We start from the raw sequence: 20487 nt of genomic DNA, 5'->3' as shown, positions 1-20487 counted from the left end.
ACTGAAAAATTATAAATCTGGACATGCAATTTCATGAAGACAGTAATGTGCGTTAGCATGTTTTGTGTAGAACTACATAACAGGGGACTTTCTTATCTTGAACACAAATAAGCAGTTTTCTTCCTCCACCAGGTACTCATAATTCTCTCTGTAGAGTCTTTTGTTACATTTATTTTCCCTGTTATTTCCTCCACTCTCAAAGTACATCTGTTTCACCTGTTTGTACATTTGTCCTTATGATTTTAATTTCAGTTTCTTAACATAAGAAAAACATTGGGCTTTTCTTTCCCTTTAGAACTTTAAACTTTAGCAGTCAAAAAAGGATGCCCAATGGACAACATTAAAGACCTCTAGATCTTAGTCTGCTAATGGCTAAGAACTAAAAATTGAGTTATATCAACAATGTCTAAGGATGGATGTCAGAATAAGATTAGATTTCTAGAATATTTTGTTGTTCCTCTAAGTTTTGGTAGCAGCTATGCAAAATAATAACTATTCTACTATTGAAATATTCTATACACTGACACTAATGCATCATGTGATAGCTTATCTGAGATTGAATACTTGAAGGGAGCATATAAACAGTAGGGGGAATGGCTGTTTACAAGGGTGGATAGTGCCAGCCCTTGTCCTTGCCAGCCCTTGTCCTCATGGGGGACGTCAGCTTCCCTGACATATGCTGGGAATACAACACAACGCAGAAGAAGAAGTCTAGGAGGTTTCTGGTGTGTATGGAGGGTAACCTTCTGATGCAGCTGATGAGAGAGCCTACAAGAGCAGCTGCCCCGCTAGGCATACTGTTCACAAACAGAGAAGGTCTGGTGGAAGATGTGAAGGTCGGGGGCTGTCTTGGACAGAGAGGCTATGAAGTCGTAGAGTTCTCGATTCTTGGTGGTGCCAGGAGGGGGAACAACAAAACTGCTACCTTGGAATTCCGGAGGGCAGACTTTGAATAGTTCAGACTAGTAGGGAGAATCCCCTGGGTTCCAGTCTTAGAGAGTAAAGGGGTCCAAGATGGCTGGTCGTTCTTCAAGAAGGAAGTCTTAAAGGCGCAGGAGCTGACTGTCCCCCTGAGCTGCAAAATGAGCCGACGGGGAAGAAGACCAGCATGGATGAACAGGGAGCTATTCTTGAGGCTCTGGGAGAAAAAGAGAAAAAGAGAATCTACCTCCTGTGGAAGAAGGGGCAGGCAACTCAGAAAGAGTGCAGAGATGTTGTTAACGTGTGTAGAGAGAAAATCAGAAAGGCAGAAGCCCAGCTTGAACTCAACCTGGCTGCTGGGGTAAAAAGGAACAAGAAAAATCTGAGAAAAGTAAAAATTGAACATAATTTTAAGTTCTAAATTATCAGCAAAATATGGATTTGTTTGACATTCCTAGCTACAAATCTGTAGAAGACTGTTATTGCATGGGAATAACAATGTTGAATCAAGTTGTAAAATTAGACTAATTGAATTTGAGCATTTCACTGAACTCATTCAATTTGTCTTTAAACAAAAGATCAGAAATAAGTGTGTGTGAATAGCTCCAGAAGAGAAAGTGGCTGATAAAAATAAATTATTTTAAATGTACTCAGTTTGTCTAGCACTAAGTGGCATTCTGCATTGATTTGCCAATAAAATAAGGTTGTGCACAAGAGTGACCTTTATGGGCATTCTTTAGTGAAGGCTAGATTTAACAAATTGTTACTGTTGGAAGAGAAATTAACTTGAGGTAAAGTTTCCAATGGTAATTCAGTTGAAGAATGGAACAAATAGTTATTTTTTAATAGCTTAATAGATATTTTTTATTCTTTTACTTTAGCGTAATTGCAAAAGTGTGAAGTAGAAGTGTGTCTTCTAGAACATATGATTATTAGGTACTGATATTTCCTAATTGCTGAATAGAAATTTAGTTTTCTAAATACTGAAACATACAACCAGGGTATAGCTTGCTAAAATACAAATTTTCAAAGTTTTGTGCTAATTATATTATTGTGTGTATTCAGTTTGTGTGCAAAAGTCAACTACATCATATCAAGTACTATTTGAGACAGTACTCAGTTTTAAGATATCTGTACTGGTACTTCAGAAGTAGCTGTGTGATATGACTGTATCCCCAGTATGCAATACAGTTGTACTCATAAGGTCTTTTCAATTGATTTTTTTTTTCATTACATTTTCTGTTTTTCTGCGAAGTGTGGGAGAAGATGAGTACATTTCCTGTTGTAAAGAATGAAAGTTAAGATGCATTAAATATTTTGTTATTCTGGAATAGAGCATAAGGTCTTCAGCCCTGTGGCAGATGCTGAATGTTCTTCCAGTTAGAGATTCATTTTGTTCAAGCAGACTCAATGGCTTCATGAAAAAATAAAAATTAAAAAAAAAAATAGGCAATGCTTACATTTAAAAAGTCTGGAAATTCATGCAGGATTGATTTTTCTGGGGGATGGTGAATAGCATATCCAAGTATGAGAGAAAAACTGGAATATTCCAAGCAGCTATTTCCCCTTTCTCAGTGTAAGGCTCATATCCATCACTACTTCAGAGTTTAAGGCAACCCAAGGATATTCCTAGCAACCATATTTGGTTTGTGTGGTTTGTGAAATATGGAGTACAAAAGGCTATAGGGATCCTGATCTACCCTTCCTTTCCGTCGTATTCAAGTAGGAGAAAAAGGAAGAGTGACCACAAACATTGCTCTTCTGCCTTGAGCAAGGCTCAAAAAGCCAAGTACAGGGCTGTTTTATAGAAATGGTGTTTGTGTAGAGCAAAAAGCACACCTTTACTGTGTACACTAACAACAAATGTTGGTTTACTGAATATTGAAGGCGCTTGTTCCTATAGTAGATTATCTGAGTCCTGCTGCTGAACTGCTTTAGATCTGGACTGGATTTCTGTATTTTATTAGAGCTATCCTTATTAAACTTATAATAGGCAAATTTGCAATACTGGCTTATATGTGGTTTACTGGGTATTTATGGTGAGGTGACTGAGATGGAACTCTTGGATGTTTTTTTTTTACCATATCAGACTTTTATTTTTGTTTCAAATATACGAGAGGTGACAAATTACTTGATTTTTGTCCTTTTTTTTTAAAGATTGTTCTTTTATGAACTCTCTTTTGCCAGTAAATTATTGTAAATAGCTTCTGTTTTAAAGCTGTAGTATTCTTTTTTACCATGCCCATCACTTTTTTGTTTCTATAATTCAGTTTAAATCATCTGTGTTTAACCATTCCAAAGCATTTTTGAAGTTCAGAATTATGTTGCAGGAGTATTAACTTTTTGCTTTGTTTTTATTTAGTGCTGGGTACACGGTAGCCCATAAAATAAATATATGAATAGCAGAAGTGCTATTGATACCAATTCTGGGGGCTAACTTTATAACTACAGATGTTCTTTTAAAATTTTTATTCGTGCATAAAAGTCTATATTGGCTGTAATTGCAGGTTGATGCTACTGAGAATGAACCAAAAAGCTTTATCTTTATGAGTGAAGATGCATTAACAAATCCTGACAAACTGTTGGTCCTAATTCATGGTAATGGCGTTGTCAGAGCAGGTCAGTGGGCTAGGAGACTTATCATTAATGAAGATCTGGACAGTGGCACACAGATACCATACATAAAGAAAGCTACTGAGGTAAGTGAAAGTGTATATATGTACATTTCTGTGTGTATAGGCATGTGTACTAATGTAAGAAGAACTATGAATCTGAAATGTTGTAGTATTTTAGTCTGTATTCTACATTTTCCTTTATGATCATCTTATTTGTGGTGTGAATACTTGATATTTTAAGAACTTTTGTCAAATAGATCTAAGTTTTTCTCTTACAGTAATTTTTTTTTTTTTTTAGTTTTATATCATTTTGTGGCAGTATTGCCATGTAGTGTAATATGGTATCTAATGTGACAAGAGCCCTTAACAGGCGATGAGATGCAATACAAGGCCTTACAGAAATTTGTTACGATTTGAAGTGTTTTCTTTTACATTTCATTAAATTTGTACATATTCTCACTCAACGTCTGTTGTAATCTCATGATAACATTAGCTTTCATGATAACAGCAGGCTTTTTTGCTAGACTTGTACTGAATTTATTAGAGGCACAGTCTTTTTCAGTTTTGCACTGAATACTGATTCACTGTGATTCACCTATCAATACTTGACAGTTAAAAGCATTTACATTTTGTGGACACTATTCTGTTGTGGTTTTGTATGTAAAGGAGAGATAATGCGCAATTTGTGTAAAAAATGTGTAATATGGAACATTGAAGTATAGTGCATCTCTTGCCTTCTACTGCTTTAGAGAAACTTACTGTAGTAAACATTCAAAAAGCCTATTCAAAATTAGCTATTATATTTGTCAAGATGCTTTACCCTTAATATCAGCGTTTTCATTGTGATGGTTGCACATTTTGCTAAGTGAAGCTGAAACTCTTGCAGTTTATGGAATCGTAGTATGGCTTGGGTTGGAAGGGACCATAGAAATCACACTCTCTAATGAGCAGGGCTACCACACACCAGCTCAGGCTGCCCAGGACCCCGTTCAACCTGTCCTTGAGTACGTCAAGGGATGGGATACCCGTGGCTTCTCTGGGCAACTTTTTCCAAGGAGTTAGTCACCAACCTCTGAGTAAAGAATTTCTTCCTCATATCTAATATAAATTTCCCCTTTTAATTTACAACTGTACCCCATTGTCCTATCCTTATCTGCCCATGTAAAAAGTTGATCTCCCTCTTGTTTATAGACTCAATAGAAGTACCAGAAGGCTGCAGTGAGATTTCGCCAGAACTTTCTCTTTTCCAGACTGAACGAGTCCAGATCCCTTAACCCTTTCTTCCTATGAAAGATGCTCTAGTCCTCTGTGGCCCTCTTCTGAATCCCCTCAAATAGGTCCATCTTTTTCTTGTGTTGGTGGCCCCAGTACTGCAGACGGGTCCTCACAAGGGCAGAGGACAATCACCTCCCTCTCTCTCCCTGTGGCCATCCCTCTTTTGATGCAGCCCAAGATATAGTTGGCCTTCAGGAGACAGGTAGCTACATACCATGTTGGCCTTCCTGTAACATAGAACATTTTAAATCAAGATTCAAAGGCAAATGCAAAAGCACTTAGAAGCTTCTAAAGTATAATACCGTTTTTTGGTAGGTCAGTAGGTCAAGTATAAGAGATTAATTTCAAGAGTGCGAGTTCCAGAACTTTTCCTAAGAAAGCTGCAGTGCTGTAGTTGCATTAATTTTAATAATGGTGCTTACATGCCTACACTTTTTTTTCCCTAAAGATGATGCTGTTGTGGCTAACATCAGATGTTGAGCATTTGGGGGATAATATCTCTAAATTAATGGAAAATCTTGAAATGTATTTTTCTAGGAAAGGAGAATTCTAGATTCTTTTTCCTGTTTGTTATGAACTTAATGTCATGATTGTGTCAATGGAATAGTGGGAAGAGCTCTGTTCCCTCAAGCTTATAACCTTAAAAACAGGCTTTGTATTTCTGCATTTTGAGCACTTCTTTAAAAATCACAGCAAAGCAACAAAAGTTTCATGACAAAGTATCTTCAACATTGTAACCATGTGATCACATCAGGACCTCGGTCTTGATGCTTTTATCTTTAGATTTTCTTCTTTAATGTGTTGTTTTTTTTTTTAATTTGTAGTGCACTTTAGTTGAATAATTCCAACTGTTGTAATAGCCACTCTGCTCTTTCGTCCGTCATAAAATTGTGGCAAGCATACTAACTGTGTAGAGCACATATTATCTGCAATGATTTTTGTTATGTCAAATCAGCTATAGAGCGTATCAAATTGTATTATTTTAAACACGCTGATATTATTGGTATCATGGTGTCTCACTGTAGTGAGAACTGAAAGTCTGTCTGGTTACATAAGGCAGTATCAATAGAAGTCAAAACCTGCTGAAGGGACTTGGAGTCATTATATTATGACTAAAAAAAAAAAAAGAGACAGGTCATTACTTCTTGTACAGATCATATAAATTACTTTTCCAAGTGCAGGAAGTTATGGTAGAATGAGTGCAAAGGTTCCAATTTTAGTTAGTAAAAACTGTATCCTTTTCTGGGTTTTCTGGTATTCAATCATCTAGTTGATTTAGGCATTTCTATCACATATGAAATGAAAATAACTGACCTAGATAGTAAATGGCCTGAATGAAAATTGTGATAGCTCCTCATACAGTATTGCCAGTTTGAAGGAAGGAATTATATTCCTTGATATTCTAGTGTTTGTTCTTAGAAGAGGTCTCATTTTTGAGTGAAACCGGTAGACCTTATCAAAGCATAAGATTACAGTGCTGATGAGAGGAGAACTTGGATTTTATATATATATAATAAACTGTGAATTTGAAGTGGCTAATTGTATCTAGGATTTGAAAATTCCCCTGATTTGTGATTGTGAAACAAGTGCATGTAGCTTAAAACATTTGCTGGCAACTAGGTTTTCATTCACAAATGTTCATTTACTGTTTTGAGCACCACAATATTTGAGAGACATAAAACTATTAGAAAGCACCCAGGAACACTAAGAAGATGATGGTCTGAAGGGCAAGTTTTATGAGGAGCAGCTGCAGTCCCAGAATGTGCAGTGAACAGAGCAGAGGAGCTGAGGGGAGGCCTGATGGCAGCTGCAGCTCCTCACAGGGAGCGGAGGGCAGCGCTGAGCTCTGCTCTGTGTGACAGCGACAGGGCCCGAGGGAACGGCATGGAGCTGTGTCAGGGGAGGGGCAGCTGGGGGACAGAAACAGGGTCTGCATCAGAGGGTGGTGGGCGTGGAACGGGATGCACAGGGCAGTGGGCACAGCCCTGAGCTGCTGGAGTTTCAGGAGCATCTGGACACTGCTTTCAGACAAGGTGTTTGGATTTTGGGTGGTGCTGTATGGAGCTGTGAGATGGACTCAATGATCCTTATGTATCCCTTCTAACTTGGGATATTCTGTGATTGTAGTAAACATGGTTAACCCAGCAGGCAGCTAAGCACCACACAGCACTTGCTCATTCTCTCCTCAGTGGCATGGAGGAGAGAATCAGAAAAAGGTGAAACTCATTGGCTGAGATAAAGGCAATTTTATAGGACAGAAAAAGATGGAAAGCAATAATATTAATAAAAATATATATTTACTAAAAAGTGATTCACAGCGCGATTTCTCACCACCCACCAACTAACGCCCAGCCAGTCCCTGAGTAACAACTCTCTCCACTCCGCCAACTCCCCTGCTTTTATAGTTTCGCATGATGTCATAGAGTATTCTCCCGTTTGAGGAAAAACTTAGAGACCTGGGTCTGTGCAGCCTGCAGAAGAGTGAGGGAGCATCTTATCAGTGCTCATAAATATCTAGTGGATGGGAGTCAAGAACATGGGGCCAAGCCCTTTTCAGTGGTGCCCAGTGTTAGAACAAGGGTTCTAACCCTTGTTGCGGAGTCTCCTCTGGATATATTCAAAACCTGCCTGGATGCTTTTGAGTATATCCTACTGTAAGGAACCTGCTTTAGGAGGGGGTTAGACTAGATGGTCTGCAGCAGTCCTTTCTAACCCCTACAATTCTGTGATTCTGTAACTTAAAACATACATTTGCAACACCTCTACTTCCTTTAAAATAAAACAAAAACAAAACAAAACAAAAGTCATAGATCAAAAATATATATTTTTCTTTGCTGCTTTCCTCTTCAGACAGTGATGGAACTACCACAAGCAAGTTTCTATTTATTTCCTGGAAAAACTGAAAACAGGCACGCAAAAGGTGGATATATCGGTATACAGTGGATTTAGCTCTCATATCCAGAAAATTAAATGAAGGGAAAAGAGTAGAAGCAACTACTTCTTTCTGGCACAACACTTTCAAAAAGAAGAAAGAAGGAAAAAAAAACAACCTATAATAAAGTGTGTGTGAAATCAGGGAGAAATAGAAAGTCTTGAAATTTATCAGACTTCTAGTGGCTTGGGGCTGATACATACTGGAAAGAAAAGATCCAAGGAGATATATCCTAGTGGGAATTCCAGTAGCTAGAAATGTTCTTTCTTTTCATCTGAATGGTTCCTGTAGGTAGCACTTCTTCCATCTTTTATATCAAACTGTATTGTATAGATTCAGTCCTGTGTGTAATAGGTTGTGGAAGTAGTTTACAAGGTTTTATATAAAAAGGAGGTAAGATTAATATACAAAATTAGAAAATCAACTCTTACAGTGTAAAAAGAGATTTTCTCTCATAGTGCAAAAGAGTGAAAAAGAGAAGAAACAAGTGATAGGATAGAGAATGCATATAGGATGTACAAAATGTTAGAGACATGTAAATTAAAAAAAAAAATTATAATACAATACTGAAGCTATTCAGTTTTTATAAGTAAACAGATGTAAATCAAGGAGGAATTTCAACCACTTATACATTTTGAGTAAATATGATTCACTGTCTCATAGAGTCAGTCTTTTCTCTGTCACTTTTTATTTAGATATATATACAGTAACTGAAGCAGCACTAAGACAGTGAGAGACAGAGCTAAGTTATTTAATTCACTGATTAGGGAATTTACTTGAGGTGTCAAAAATTAACATTTTATGCTTCTGATTTCGTGGAGGTAGCTCAGAGTCTCCCATAATCTGTCAGTCACTGGGCAGTTCTGGAGGTTAGACTGACTGGTTCATTGCCAAGTGAATAACGACGTAGATGGTAATCAAAACATTCAGATGGGAGATGTACAAATGACACCAGTGATACACTGTAAAGTGATACCTAGGAACAGGCAAGAAGGGATGACAAAGGCAGCTACTGCTTTATGCAATAGTGTTCCCTCCATAGTGACCAGAGAAGCAGATTCTGTGCTTTTTAAGTCTGCTGGGTGTAAAGCAAGGAGAAGCTGCATTCAAACCACTTGAACTGGCAGCTTGCTCCTGCGGGAACCAGCAGCTCAGCTCACCTTGGACACTGGGAAGAATTTTGGAGTCCTCTTATCTTTGGTACATTTCCTCCAGGGAACAAAGTGGAGACCAACTTACTGTACTTCTTACAGGAGTGCAAAAAAACCTGATGGATGCTTTCTGCCTTTGGAAATTCAGTGTGTTTGTTACCTAGGAAAGCTGTGGGCCCAAAGATGCTAATGAAGTTCAGTTGCAGCAACTGTCAGCTATTCAATTTTTAGTATATTTTTTTAAACAAGCAAGAATTTTTGCCTGGCTTCAAATTCCATCCCTCTATGAGATTGCTTAGATATTGTTACGATTACTTAAAGGAAAATTAATGCTTGATGTAAGGGTAATAGCAGAAATACCAGAAATAGGAGAAAAATAGCCTTTTCAGAGAGCCTGGATAATTTTTCCAAAATAAATGTGGCAGAATCCAGACATCAGAATTTCTGTGAACAAATGAAAACAGGACTGGCTTGAAATGGGCAACATCTATTCATTCAGATTAGTGTCATTAATATATATAAAAGTTGGTAATATTTAATGAGAATTGCTGAGAGTTATTACTTCCTTATTTTGCAGTAAGATGTTAAGTGCATTGAAAGGAACAAAAAAAAAGGATCAGGTGTAGCAAAGTAGTAGTAAATTTACCCACCATAACGTTTATTCACAATATTGATTAGTCGCTGGTATGGTAACATGTTCGAGTCCAACCATTTTGTAAAAATGAGACAGAGTTAGTATTTAAACATTATTGTAAAAAAAAAAGAAGTACATTGTTTAAACTGCAATATCAAGAATTCTTGCTGAAAAACTTCCATATCTTGTGTTTAATCGCAGAATATATTTTTTGACAAAATCCTCTTGGCTCTATTTGTCATATTATAGAGCCCAAGGCTAAAATTTTGTCTTAAAGATTGCAAGTACTTAGGATATTTCAATGAGGTGAACAAGTGGCACTGGAAGTAAAACAGATGACATTTCTTTGCACTTGCAGTTTTTACATAGAATTGTAATATTTATGTTGGTTTTACTGCATATATTAATGGGTATTTACAGTGTCATACTAATCATGATCTTACTTGGAATTTTAGTATTTTACTGGATATGAAATTTAAGTAGAATGGACAGGAAGGTGGTATATTATTTTCTTTCAAATAGTATTTATCTGAATATTTGTTTATATTCATTTTGGTAGGCGATCAAAATAATATTGCCTGTAAAGCACCTCTTCATAGAGAAAACTTCTTTACGTCTTTTGAGAATAATACTAACTAAACTAATGTTACAAGTAATTAGATGTATTCTTTTTTGAGATATTTCCTGATGTATAAACACAACATACAGTGTAGTACAAAATAAATCATCATGTATAAATGGCATAAAATACATATATAATTATATACATAATACGTATGGAAAAAAAAATAGGATTGAAAAAAACAGTAAATGTTCGTTTTTAAACCAAGGAAAAAAAGGAATGGATAATTTCTCAAGTGCTGGTGTGAAATACTGATCACCAAGCAGACAGAAGGACAAGTTGCATAGCTAGTTGGAATTAATATTAATTGATCACATAATATGGAATATTATGTAATAACATGTATAGATGTTTCATCAAGTTGGAAATTCAAGAAGAGGTTAAAAGCTCAGGCTAATACTGAACTGACAGGATATATAAGCCCACACCAGCCCCCATGCCAGGAAAGAAAAACAATGAGATGACAGCTCTACTGTTTGGAGAGAGGTTGCTAACGACAGCTTATTCCTTTATGATTTCAACTCTTGACAGAAGACAGGTCTGCTTGTTGCATCATGGCAGATGTATCATTACCTTCTGGCCCTGTCATGACTGAACTTGAAAAAAAACCACTTGCAGTTCTGAAAATCCAATTACCTTTTGGAATTTAATCCAGCCTTTATAAGATGCATGCATAGAGATGCATTACCACTGTTATAATAATTGCTTATATTACATTCTTACTGCTATCTGTGCTCCATACATTTGGTAAGATAAAGCTACTTTAGGATTGCTTTCTTTTATTCTGCTAAGTAGCTTGCTGTAGAATCTTGTGTTAGTTTATTCATAGTTTGTCACTAACCTAAGAAAATGACTGTTGATCTATTTGGGTAAGTGTGACTTAAGAAGGTGATGCTTTTTTCCTAAAATCCTGTAAGCTTTCTTTTCACTAGCTAAATATTGGGTTAAGAATATTAAAAATAGATCATGATCATTTTAAAAACAAAATTAAACAAAATCTAATGTGAGCATAAAGAGTCTTTTTATCATATGCATATTACAATATTTTTTTTTATTCCCGCTATCTTCAACTTGTTGGATACCTAACAGTGACTCTGGAGACTTAGAAAAGAGTAAGAGGGGGTGTGGATTTTTGAAAGTATGTCAAAAGCCTTGGGGTTTGGGTATGATCGGAATTTCAATAGGGGTTGAGATGAGTTTAAATGCATAGAAGGCGAACGTAAAAATCTTGTTTAATTTCTGTCATGTTGTTCTTTTTTTAGTCACTCTGATGTCTTTTTCAAATCTGCTTTTCTCTCAAGCTTTGTGATACTATATCCAAGATCTGTTTTTTTTTTTTTTTTCCTCTTTGTATTTCGTTTTAACTGCTGATCCCTTTTCTGTGGTGCTTCTGCCTTTAATATCAGCTGAAACGGTCTGAATTGCTGAATCAAAGCCGTTTTGGGAGAGAGACAGTGTTTAAGATTGTGCAGGGTGAGATTCTCTGGGTAGAAGGTAACACTTCCTGCAGTTATAATCAATGCACTTGACACTTTCAAAGGCAGGAGAAGCCATGACTTGCTCAGGGGTTAAACTTTTTAAATAACTTCCCTTGGGAAAAATGCCATCAATAAAATGGAATAATTAGTTGAGGATTCTTGAGTAGCCTAGGTTTGTAAAGAAAAGATTAGAGTTAGGTCAGCATTGCATTTCTATTGTATTTTGTCTCCCTTTTGTTTTTTAAACTATAAGCTTTTGTTTAAACGCATACCGTATTAGAAAGTCAGTCTGCTTCAAAAATTGTATCATCTGCTTAAGTGAATACATTATTCTTGTAGTGTTTTATTGTCTGTGTAGTCTAATGACTGTAAGAACAGTGATAAAGTGCTATATAAAATATAACTCTGTATTTTCCAGTTTTCCTACCCATACGCCTATTCTACGGTCATTTCAAATAACAAAAAATAGCTGCAATTTTCAACCTTACTAAGTAAGCACCGAAAATATTAATTACAAATTCTTTTCCAACACTGGAAGTTTTAGATAAATGAATATCTGTACTTAGGGTCATTGATTTCTATAGAGTTGAAAAGTTTTACTACGAAACAAAATTCTTCTCACAGTTTTAAATTTTATGGGAAAATTACTATCTTTCTGACTCTTTTGTATCATGATTCTTGTTAAAGCAGCTACTGTGAAATTTTGAAAGTCCTGGTTAAAAATGGTGCTTTCAATATACTGACTAGTAGTGTATGCATACCATACAAATTACTGATAAATTATGAATGAGTGGATTTAGAATAAGAGTCTTACCCTTCGTTAATAATTAACTTGTTTGCACTTTTCACTTTTCTTAAAGGAAAGTAGAACCACTGACAGCAATCTAGACAATAAATGAACAAGACTTAAGTGAATATGTGATCAACATTTTTCGAAAGTAGAGCATTAAATTTTCTAATGGCCTATGTAGAGATGAGGTTTGCAACACCTGAATAGACAAGCTTATTTGGTAGGGTATTTTATGCATACTGAGTTTTAACAAAACTTTTAACAAAATAATAATGACTATTCTCTATTCAGCAATTGGTTACACAGCAAAATATGGCCATTCTTGTTTGAGGTTGTGTCTGTGAGAAGATGGCTGAGGAACTGCAAGCTTTAATTGTCCAGAAACTGTGATGAGTCTCTCTCTGTTATGGTATGGATCTTCAATAGACTGTTTATTTTAAATTGAGAACATACATAGCACTTATAGCAGGAGTGGATAAATGCATTTTGATATGATTCTACTTGGAATACAGTAGTTATGTGTGGTGGAATTTTACTTTATATGGGCCACTGTGTAAGAACCCTGTCTAGATGAAAATGAAGATGTAATCTACTGTTGGTTTGATTCAGAGAGCTTGAGTTCATGGAAGTGCCATAGCTTCACTGTACTATTTGAATGCAGTAATAAGAGTAACATTTTTATTTCAGCTGACTTGCTGTAAAGCAGTGGTATCTGGTAGGAAAGCATTTCAGATGGCACAACACTCTTCACAGGCTGACCCATTTTAGAATGAGAACTTTACTGTTCTTTTTCTGTGTTTATATAAGCTGAGCTTATCTCGTCTTATAAGTATGTTTTTTGGATAATGGAATGAAGGCTTTAATACAGACTTCTGAGTGGCACCATGCAAAGTAGTATAGATATGCATAGGAACTGTCTTCGTGGAATGTAATTTTAACAACATAATCCTAACATTAAAATTACACTCATGTAGAATGGAATAAACTGCTAATTGTTCACTAGTTGGTAAATTAATCTTAAGTCATTAGCTTTATTTTGCTTTATGAAAAACGTCAGTAGCCAGTACCTTTGTTCTGTTTATTCTGAGCAGCCTTTGTCAAATTTATTTTATTGAGATTGCATCCATGAAAATAATGATGTGAAAATGTTCTTTTGTAGTGCATCACCGTATATAGCAAAATTTGTATGGATTTTACTGTTTACATGCACATTTTTATATCCTTTACACAAATCACAGACATTTTAAAGCATTTTAATAGTAAAGGAAAAAACATTCTTTGTCTTTTTTATTAGATATGTGTATGGTTAAGATACCACCTAACATCTTAATATTATGTGTAAATTGTACTACTATAATATGTTATAGAAAAGTATTGTGTGTATGCCAGTACGGATATGGCATAAGCACGTATTTAATATTACACTAAATTGCCAATACCCTGTTGATTTTTCAAATGAATCATTACTTAAAAGACTTACCAATTCATTGGGGAGATGAATACTTCCTTATTCATACCATGAAATGCATATTTGAATATAATTATCTTTTGCTTACTGTGCATTGAGCTAGAAAATATTAACTTTAATGCATAGGAATTCAGATAAAAATTTGATACGCTTCATCCTTAAATAGTTTAGTACTCTTTTAATAATGCGCATTGCTGCTTCAGGTAATAAGGAAATGGATATGGCAACGTTTGTCATGCAAATTTACTAGGGATGGTAATCTTTTGAAAATACACAGATCTTTGAACGATATATGTCATTTTTGATCAAAAACTTTAAAAAGTTTAATAGTTCTGCTAGAACAAACTGAAACTGTGGGTAATTGCCTTTTTTTCCTGAAATTAACAAATTATAACATCAAAAAATGTGTGAGTGAGGTACGTAGTAGGTCATTTGCTGCTGCAGGCATTTTCTCTCCCTTCAGGATGTGCTTGTTTAGTTTCTCTCACTTTGTGCCTGTGGCACTGTGTGGTGAAATTCAGGCATGTTCTTCCCCTCCAAGGAATCTCTGGGGTGACAGATAACTTATACAAAATTAATAAATGGTGTTGCTTTATTATTATCACCCATTCCAGGCAATTCTCACTGTATTCCCTTTAGAACAAAGTTGAGTTGCATAGGATGTGTTTATTTAAATAAATAAATAGATAAATGCTTCTACACAGAAATAAGCTGTGAAAGTGAATATAATAGGGTGAAATATGTCGTTAGGAACTACTGACAACAGTTTAATGGAAGTAATCCATTTTCAGTGATTTCTCCGGAGACAGGAAGAAAAAAGAAGGGGAACGGTGAAAACCTTATATGTTAATTACATTTTTAAAAATTAGAAAATAGTAGGAATTTTTAAACTCGTCAAAGCTTAAATGATTTTCTTTCTTAAAAAAAGGAAGGAAGGAAGGAAGGAAGGAAGGAAGGAAGGAAGGAAGGAAGGAAGGAAGGAAGGAAGGAAGGAAGGAAGGAAGGAAGAAAGGAAGAAAGAAAGAAAAAGAAATTTGAGATTATGAATTCAGTTTCCATCCACCTCAGAGTTTTTTAAAGAGTAAACCTATTTTAAAACTATTCATCTTGACAATTATTTTTGGGGCGGTCCAGGTGTACCATCTTTCTTATTCACAACCATTTGTTGTACCATATTGCAGTTCTAATCCTCTTAGGAAAGGGAGAAATTGGCTCAGATAGCTTAACCTGTTATATTGCGTGCTACATGGAGCCTCAATCTCTATTATGCCAAAGGCAGTGAGACTTCAGATTGCTTTGGTGGATAGAACAGATAATGAAGCTTGGGTGTAAATAATTGCTGGTACATGGGGGAAAACAACTTAATCTTCATTTCTTTTTTTTTTTTCAGGAGTTTTTTGGGTGTTTTTTTGTTTTGTTTTGTTTTTGTTTTTTTGTTGTTGTGTTTGAGAGGGGGAATTGTGAGTAATAGTGATTAATTTTAATTGCTCTGATAGCTGTGAATGGCAGTCTGAGTTGTACTTAATAGTTGTTCAAGTGCATATTAAGCAGTGCTTACAATCGTATATGCTTATGTAGTGATATACTTACACCATCTTATAAGCACAGTTAAGTGTATTATCAGTGTTTAATACTGGGATCTTACAGTGTTGCTTGCTTCTCATGAATAAGAATCCTTAAAAATAATTCAGTATTTAATGATTACCATTCATTTTAATGTTTGTGTCTTAAACTGTATTCTCCACGGTTTTAAAAAGAACGTATTGCTTCAATAATAAGTAAATGGTCTCTTTAATCTAAAAATGCTTTGAAAAATCTAGGCAGAAAGCGTGGTGCTTCAGTGCACAGGTGACTGAGTTTGTGTTGACCCTCTGTAACTGAGCCTGTGTTTTGAATCCCAACTCTTCCTCCTGTATTGGGAGTAATATGATTGAGTCTTCTGGAATCAGTTTCTGAATGTTGATAACGTGAGGCTTTTCCATGAAATACAGAAGCTACTCATGTGGAATATGCACTTTCCACATCACGCTTGGTTGATATCAAATACAGGATTTTCAAGATTTGACAGCCCTTGCTCATGAACGATATTTATGCTGAATTTAGAGCTGTCTTAATACAAATATTCAGCTGATATCAGCTGATGATAAAAATAATTAATTTTGCAATTCCATTTTAATGTTGTTATTGTCAAACAAATACTAAAAAGTTATTACACAGAACTGATATACATATCATTAATTGATTAATGTCTCATGTTGAATTGAACATTTGTTGGCTATGATTATATAAGCAGTCCTTGTCATATACTTGGCCTTTTTATTGATATTGTTCTTCATATTTTTTAGTTTCATTTGTATTTACTGGTAGATCTTATTTTCACACAGATCCTTCCTTAAAATAACAATGTACAGCCATCTTTGAACAATTTTATTTTCTGTTTTGTGTGTTTTTTTTATGTCTTTTACCATATGTTTGCCTTCTGTAGCTCTGGTGCCCTGTAAGGCTTTCTGTGCATGTAACTTACTTTTCTAAATGCAGGTATGAGAGCAGGAGACGTATGTAAGAATTGCATGCAAGAGTTTAGCTGAATTGTTCAAATACCACCTTTTCAGAGCAAAAGAAACACTTAAATGTTGGCCTGCTGGAAATGAAGGTATCATATCTTGCCTTACTTGTATCAGATTTTCCTAAGGAAGAAATATGGAATTTCAAAGTCTCCAGTATAAAATAATCTTTAAGCTCTGAAGGCAGTCAACATTTGTCACCTTGACTTGTGACTAATTTTAGATATCTAATATTTTGAAAATATTGAGTATTTTCTAGTCCTGTAGTCCTTCAGGAGGTTAATTCAGCAGAACTTACCAGGAGTAATTTTTACGTTGTTTATAGTACCTTTTAATAGTAGTCTCATGATGTGAATATTTTAAATTTACAGCAAGGAAAACAATTTTTTGCCTCTTCTTCAGATTAAATTACTACTCTGTGAAATACCTGTGCGCATGTAGAGAAAGATAAATATTCCATAATTGTCTATAGTTTTTTTGTAATTTTTTAACTTTATAAATATCAATATGAGATGTGTAACAAAAATATCTTAGTTCATTTCCTGTGCCTTTTGGGTTTGGGAGTTACAGCTCTGGAAAAGTACTGTTTGACATTATTGTTTTCTTTAAACACAGTCATTTATGATGTATTAAAACAGAGTAATACTGACTACTCCTCAAAGGTAATAGTATTTCAGATGTCACGCAGATTGACTTGCATTGTGATTTCCCTCGTTATAGCAGTTGTACATTTTTTTTTCCTTTGGACATCCTTGTTGAAAGACTTTTGAGCAAGGAAGTAATTAGGAATAAGTAATAATACTCTGTAAGTGAAAGATTCATAAGAATGGCAGTTGACATAGTCTTACAAAAACTATATAGAATCTGGAAAAATATTGTTGCTGCACCATGTGCTCAGTTAAATGAAAGCTGTCTGCTGCTCCTGTGTAACAGCACTGCATCTGTGTCAAGAAGGGAGTTATTTACTGTGGCGACATTCAGCATCAGTATTTGCTGAGATACTGCTCATAAATCTCAGGTTTTTTAAACCAGAATGTCCATTTTCCAAACTGGAAGTTTAAAGAGAACACAGTAATTACTGATTTTACGAGAGTGTTGTCTTTCTTTGTGATATGGTCACGAGGCTTGTTATGAAGTCTGTGTTGACACAGAGTTGTAAATGCTCTTTTTGGCAAAGAGCAGTTTTCAGTTCTGTTTTAACTGAACTTTGTGCTTGTCAAAGGTGTCTGACTATCAGTGCTACAGCGTGGATGCCTGTGACGTGGGGAACAGAGCAGGTGCAGTGCAGCGTACCAGAACCCATGCTGCAGGGCAGTCCCAGAGCTACAGCAACTGTCCTCTCACTGCTCTCAGCCCCTCTCTTCTGCAGTGAAGCTGTTCCCGCGGGCACAAGCTGAACTCACAGCTCTTGCCCAGTAGATACTACTCTTCAGAAGCTGCAGGAAATCTAACTGCTCTTGCTCAAGCACTATGCGGTTGTCTTCCTCATGCTTGAATCACATCTGAGCTAAATGTGAGTTAGTGCTATTGGTCTGGCTTGTGAATTACTTGTCAAGACAGGTAAAATTTTTACAAGGCAGACTGCTGTATCCCAGGTTTCCTCGTAGCCCCAGGCTTTTATACCGATCCAGACCTACTTCTAAACCTACATGCTACCTGGAAGGGTTTCTCTCCCCTTATTTTAACGATTGTACATTCCTCAACTTTCTTCTCCCCATTCTCCCCCTGGAGCAGCATAAGCACAAAGTTCAGGAAAGCAGCATTTAACTCCAGTACAGTAACAGGTATCATGGGAATTTTTTCTACCGTTCTTAATTTTTGTACTGTAAAGAAAAGACACCAAGACTTCTGAGAGAATAGAAAGGAGGTCCCAGTAGGTTGGCTGTGAAGATTTTTAACATGCAGAATTAATGTTTGGTTGTGTAGCTTGTTTTTTTGTTTTTTTGTTTTATTTTATTTCAGTACTGGAATATATGTATATGGATGTATATATATATATATGTTACCTCTCATGATGTCTTGCAGTACTTATCACAGAATCACAGAATTGTAGGGACCAGAAGGGACCTCCAGAGATCGAGTCCAACCCCCTGCAAAGCCGGCTTCCTAGACCAGGTTGCACAGATAGGCATCTAGGCAGGTCTTCAGTATGTCCAGAGAAGAAGAATCCACAAACTGCCTGGGCAGCCTGCTCCAGTGCTTCATCACCCTTAGTGTGAAGAAATTCCTTTGCATATTGGTGCGGAACTTCCTGTGCTCATGTTTGTGGCCATTTCCCCTTGTCCTGTCTCCACAGACCGCTGAGAAGAGGTTGGTCATGTCTTCTTGATTCCAATAACATATGACTTACGATCTTTAATGATTGAGAGCAGGCATGTCCCTAAGGGTGAGTTATGTGCATCAAGTCAGACCGGATTCTGAAGACGGCATTCCTTCCTTCTGTTCATTTTGTACAGTTTGTGGCATCATGCAATTTACAAACAACTCCATATGAAGTATATTTTAAACATATTTCATTTTAAAATTGAAGTTAAAAAGGAACACCAAATACAATCAATTTAATGAGTGTTCAGGAAGAAAAATAAAGCAACAAGAATTAGTTGGGAGTCAGAGTTAATTACATCTCGCATCTCCTAAAGTTCTTCCTACTATACTATTCAATGTTTATAACTTTCTTTAAATTATTAAGTAAATATGGTATTCACACAGCTTCTTGGCTAATTTTGTGTTCAGTAAAATGTGCTTTGAAAGATACAGACTAGATTTTCCATGATCAAGGAAGGACTTTGGCTTTGCAAAATTATTATTACAGTGCTTATCTGTGTTTTGAACAGATACTGAAGTAGCAATAGTATTTCAACTATTTGAATTAAAATTCTGAATATCATTGTCTGAACAGAAATTTGAAAGACTGTAGGTAACAAAATAGAAAATAAATAATGTTCTGCCAATGGTATGATGCGCTGATTTGTTTAAGAAAACAATTTGTTTAAGAAAATTTGTGGATTTTTTTCATAGACACCCTAATGGACTTATTTATGTCAGTGTTGACATTTTGACTAACAGATACTTCAGTTTGCAATGTAACTGTTTATCTCATTAAATGGATTATTAGAAAACAGTAGCTTCCCATTGTAGGCATTTTTCTCTCGTGCTTTCTAAATTGTGTATGTATCTTGCTTGCATTACAATATAATACTTGTCTAGAGAGAGAGTACTACTTCTGCTTTTGCTATAAAATTACATGTGGAATCTATGGTGTGTGTATCTATCAAATCAGCATTTGTAACTGAGGATGTAGTTGGACTGTCATTGTTTTTACCAGAAAACATGCTCTGGACAGTTTACGGAGATGCAGTCTTCCAGACTTTTTACTTCTGAATAGTTTTGCACTGATTTAGAAGTAAATCTCCTGAACTGCTTGTGCCCTTACATTTGCATCAGCTGGGCTTTGTTGGTATACGTGCATCTAAATGATTCTGTGTATTCCCGCCTGTATTTTGCCTATTGCTTAGACAGTATTTAGACACTGTTTATTACTGTGAAATTTTCAAAACAGTTCAGCCTGTGGCAAACAAACACTATGAAGTGTAGCTGAAGTTTGGCAGAGTTCTGAGTTGGAGGAAAGTAACTGAAAGCATATCAGCTTTAAGGATTGTTCAATTAATAGATTACCAGCCACCACTCACAGCAATACACGCGCTCCTTTGTTATAAAATCAGAGAACAATAACAAAAAATTATTTTACCTTTCCATACCTGGAAGTTGTACATTCAGAGTGGTCATTGTTCAGCTAACAACTGAATTGGAACTGATGTGGTTCAACTGAGCAATCAACTGAATGCCATACAGCTTTTCGTTGACTCTCCCCCACACTCAGTGGAATGGGGAGAGAATCAGAAAAAAAAAAAGGTAAAACTTGTACATTGAGATAAAAACTATTTATTAGGGCAGAAAAGGAAGAGAAATAACAGTAATTATTATAATTATATGTAGCCATCTACAAGGCAAGTGATGCATAAAGAAGTTGCTCACCA

The 20487-nt window shown here is 35.7% G+C and overlaps 1 protein-coding gene across 6 annotated transcripts in view; it reads left to right on the top strand.

Annotated features, from left to right (window-relative positions):
• Positions 1 to 20487, top strand: part of ARB2A (ARB2 cotranscriptional regulator A) — a 256461-nt gene that overhangs the window by 60578 nt on the left and 175396 nt on the right. For 5 of the 6 annotated variants that reach the window (XM_085214488.1, XM_085214487.1, XM_085214489.1 and 2 more), the window contains one exon: positions 3429 to 3620. The exons of the other annotated variant lie outside the window; for it this stretch is intronic. In XM_085214488.1, coding sequence (XP_085070614.1) covers positions 3429 to 3620 — 192 coding nt within the window. The remainder of the gene's footprint in view (positions 1 to 3428; positions 3621 to 20487) is intronic. 6 annotated transcript variants of the gene reach the window in all.

Source organism: Meleagris gallopavo, chromosome Z (assembly GCF_905368555.1).
Source record: "Meleagris gallopavo chromosome Z, MGAL_WU_HG_1.1, whole genome shotgun sequence".
Lineage (NCBI taxonomy): Eukaryota > Metazoa > Chordata > Aves > Galliformes > Phasianidae > Meleagris > Meleagris gallopavo.
The sequence above is the reverse complement of the archived record's forward strand: the minus strand, read 5'-3'. Positions and strand labels throughout refer to the sequence as shown.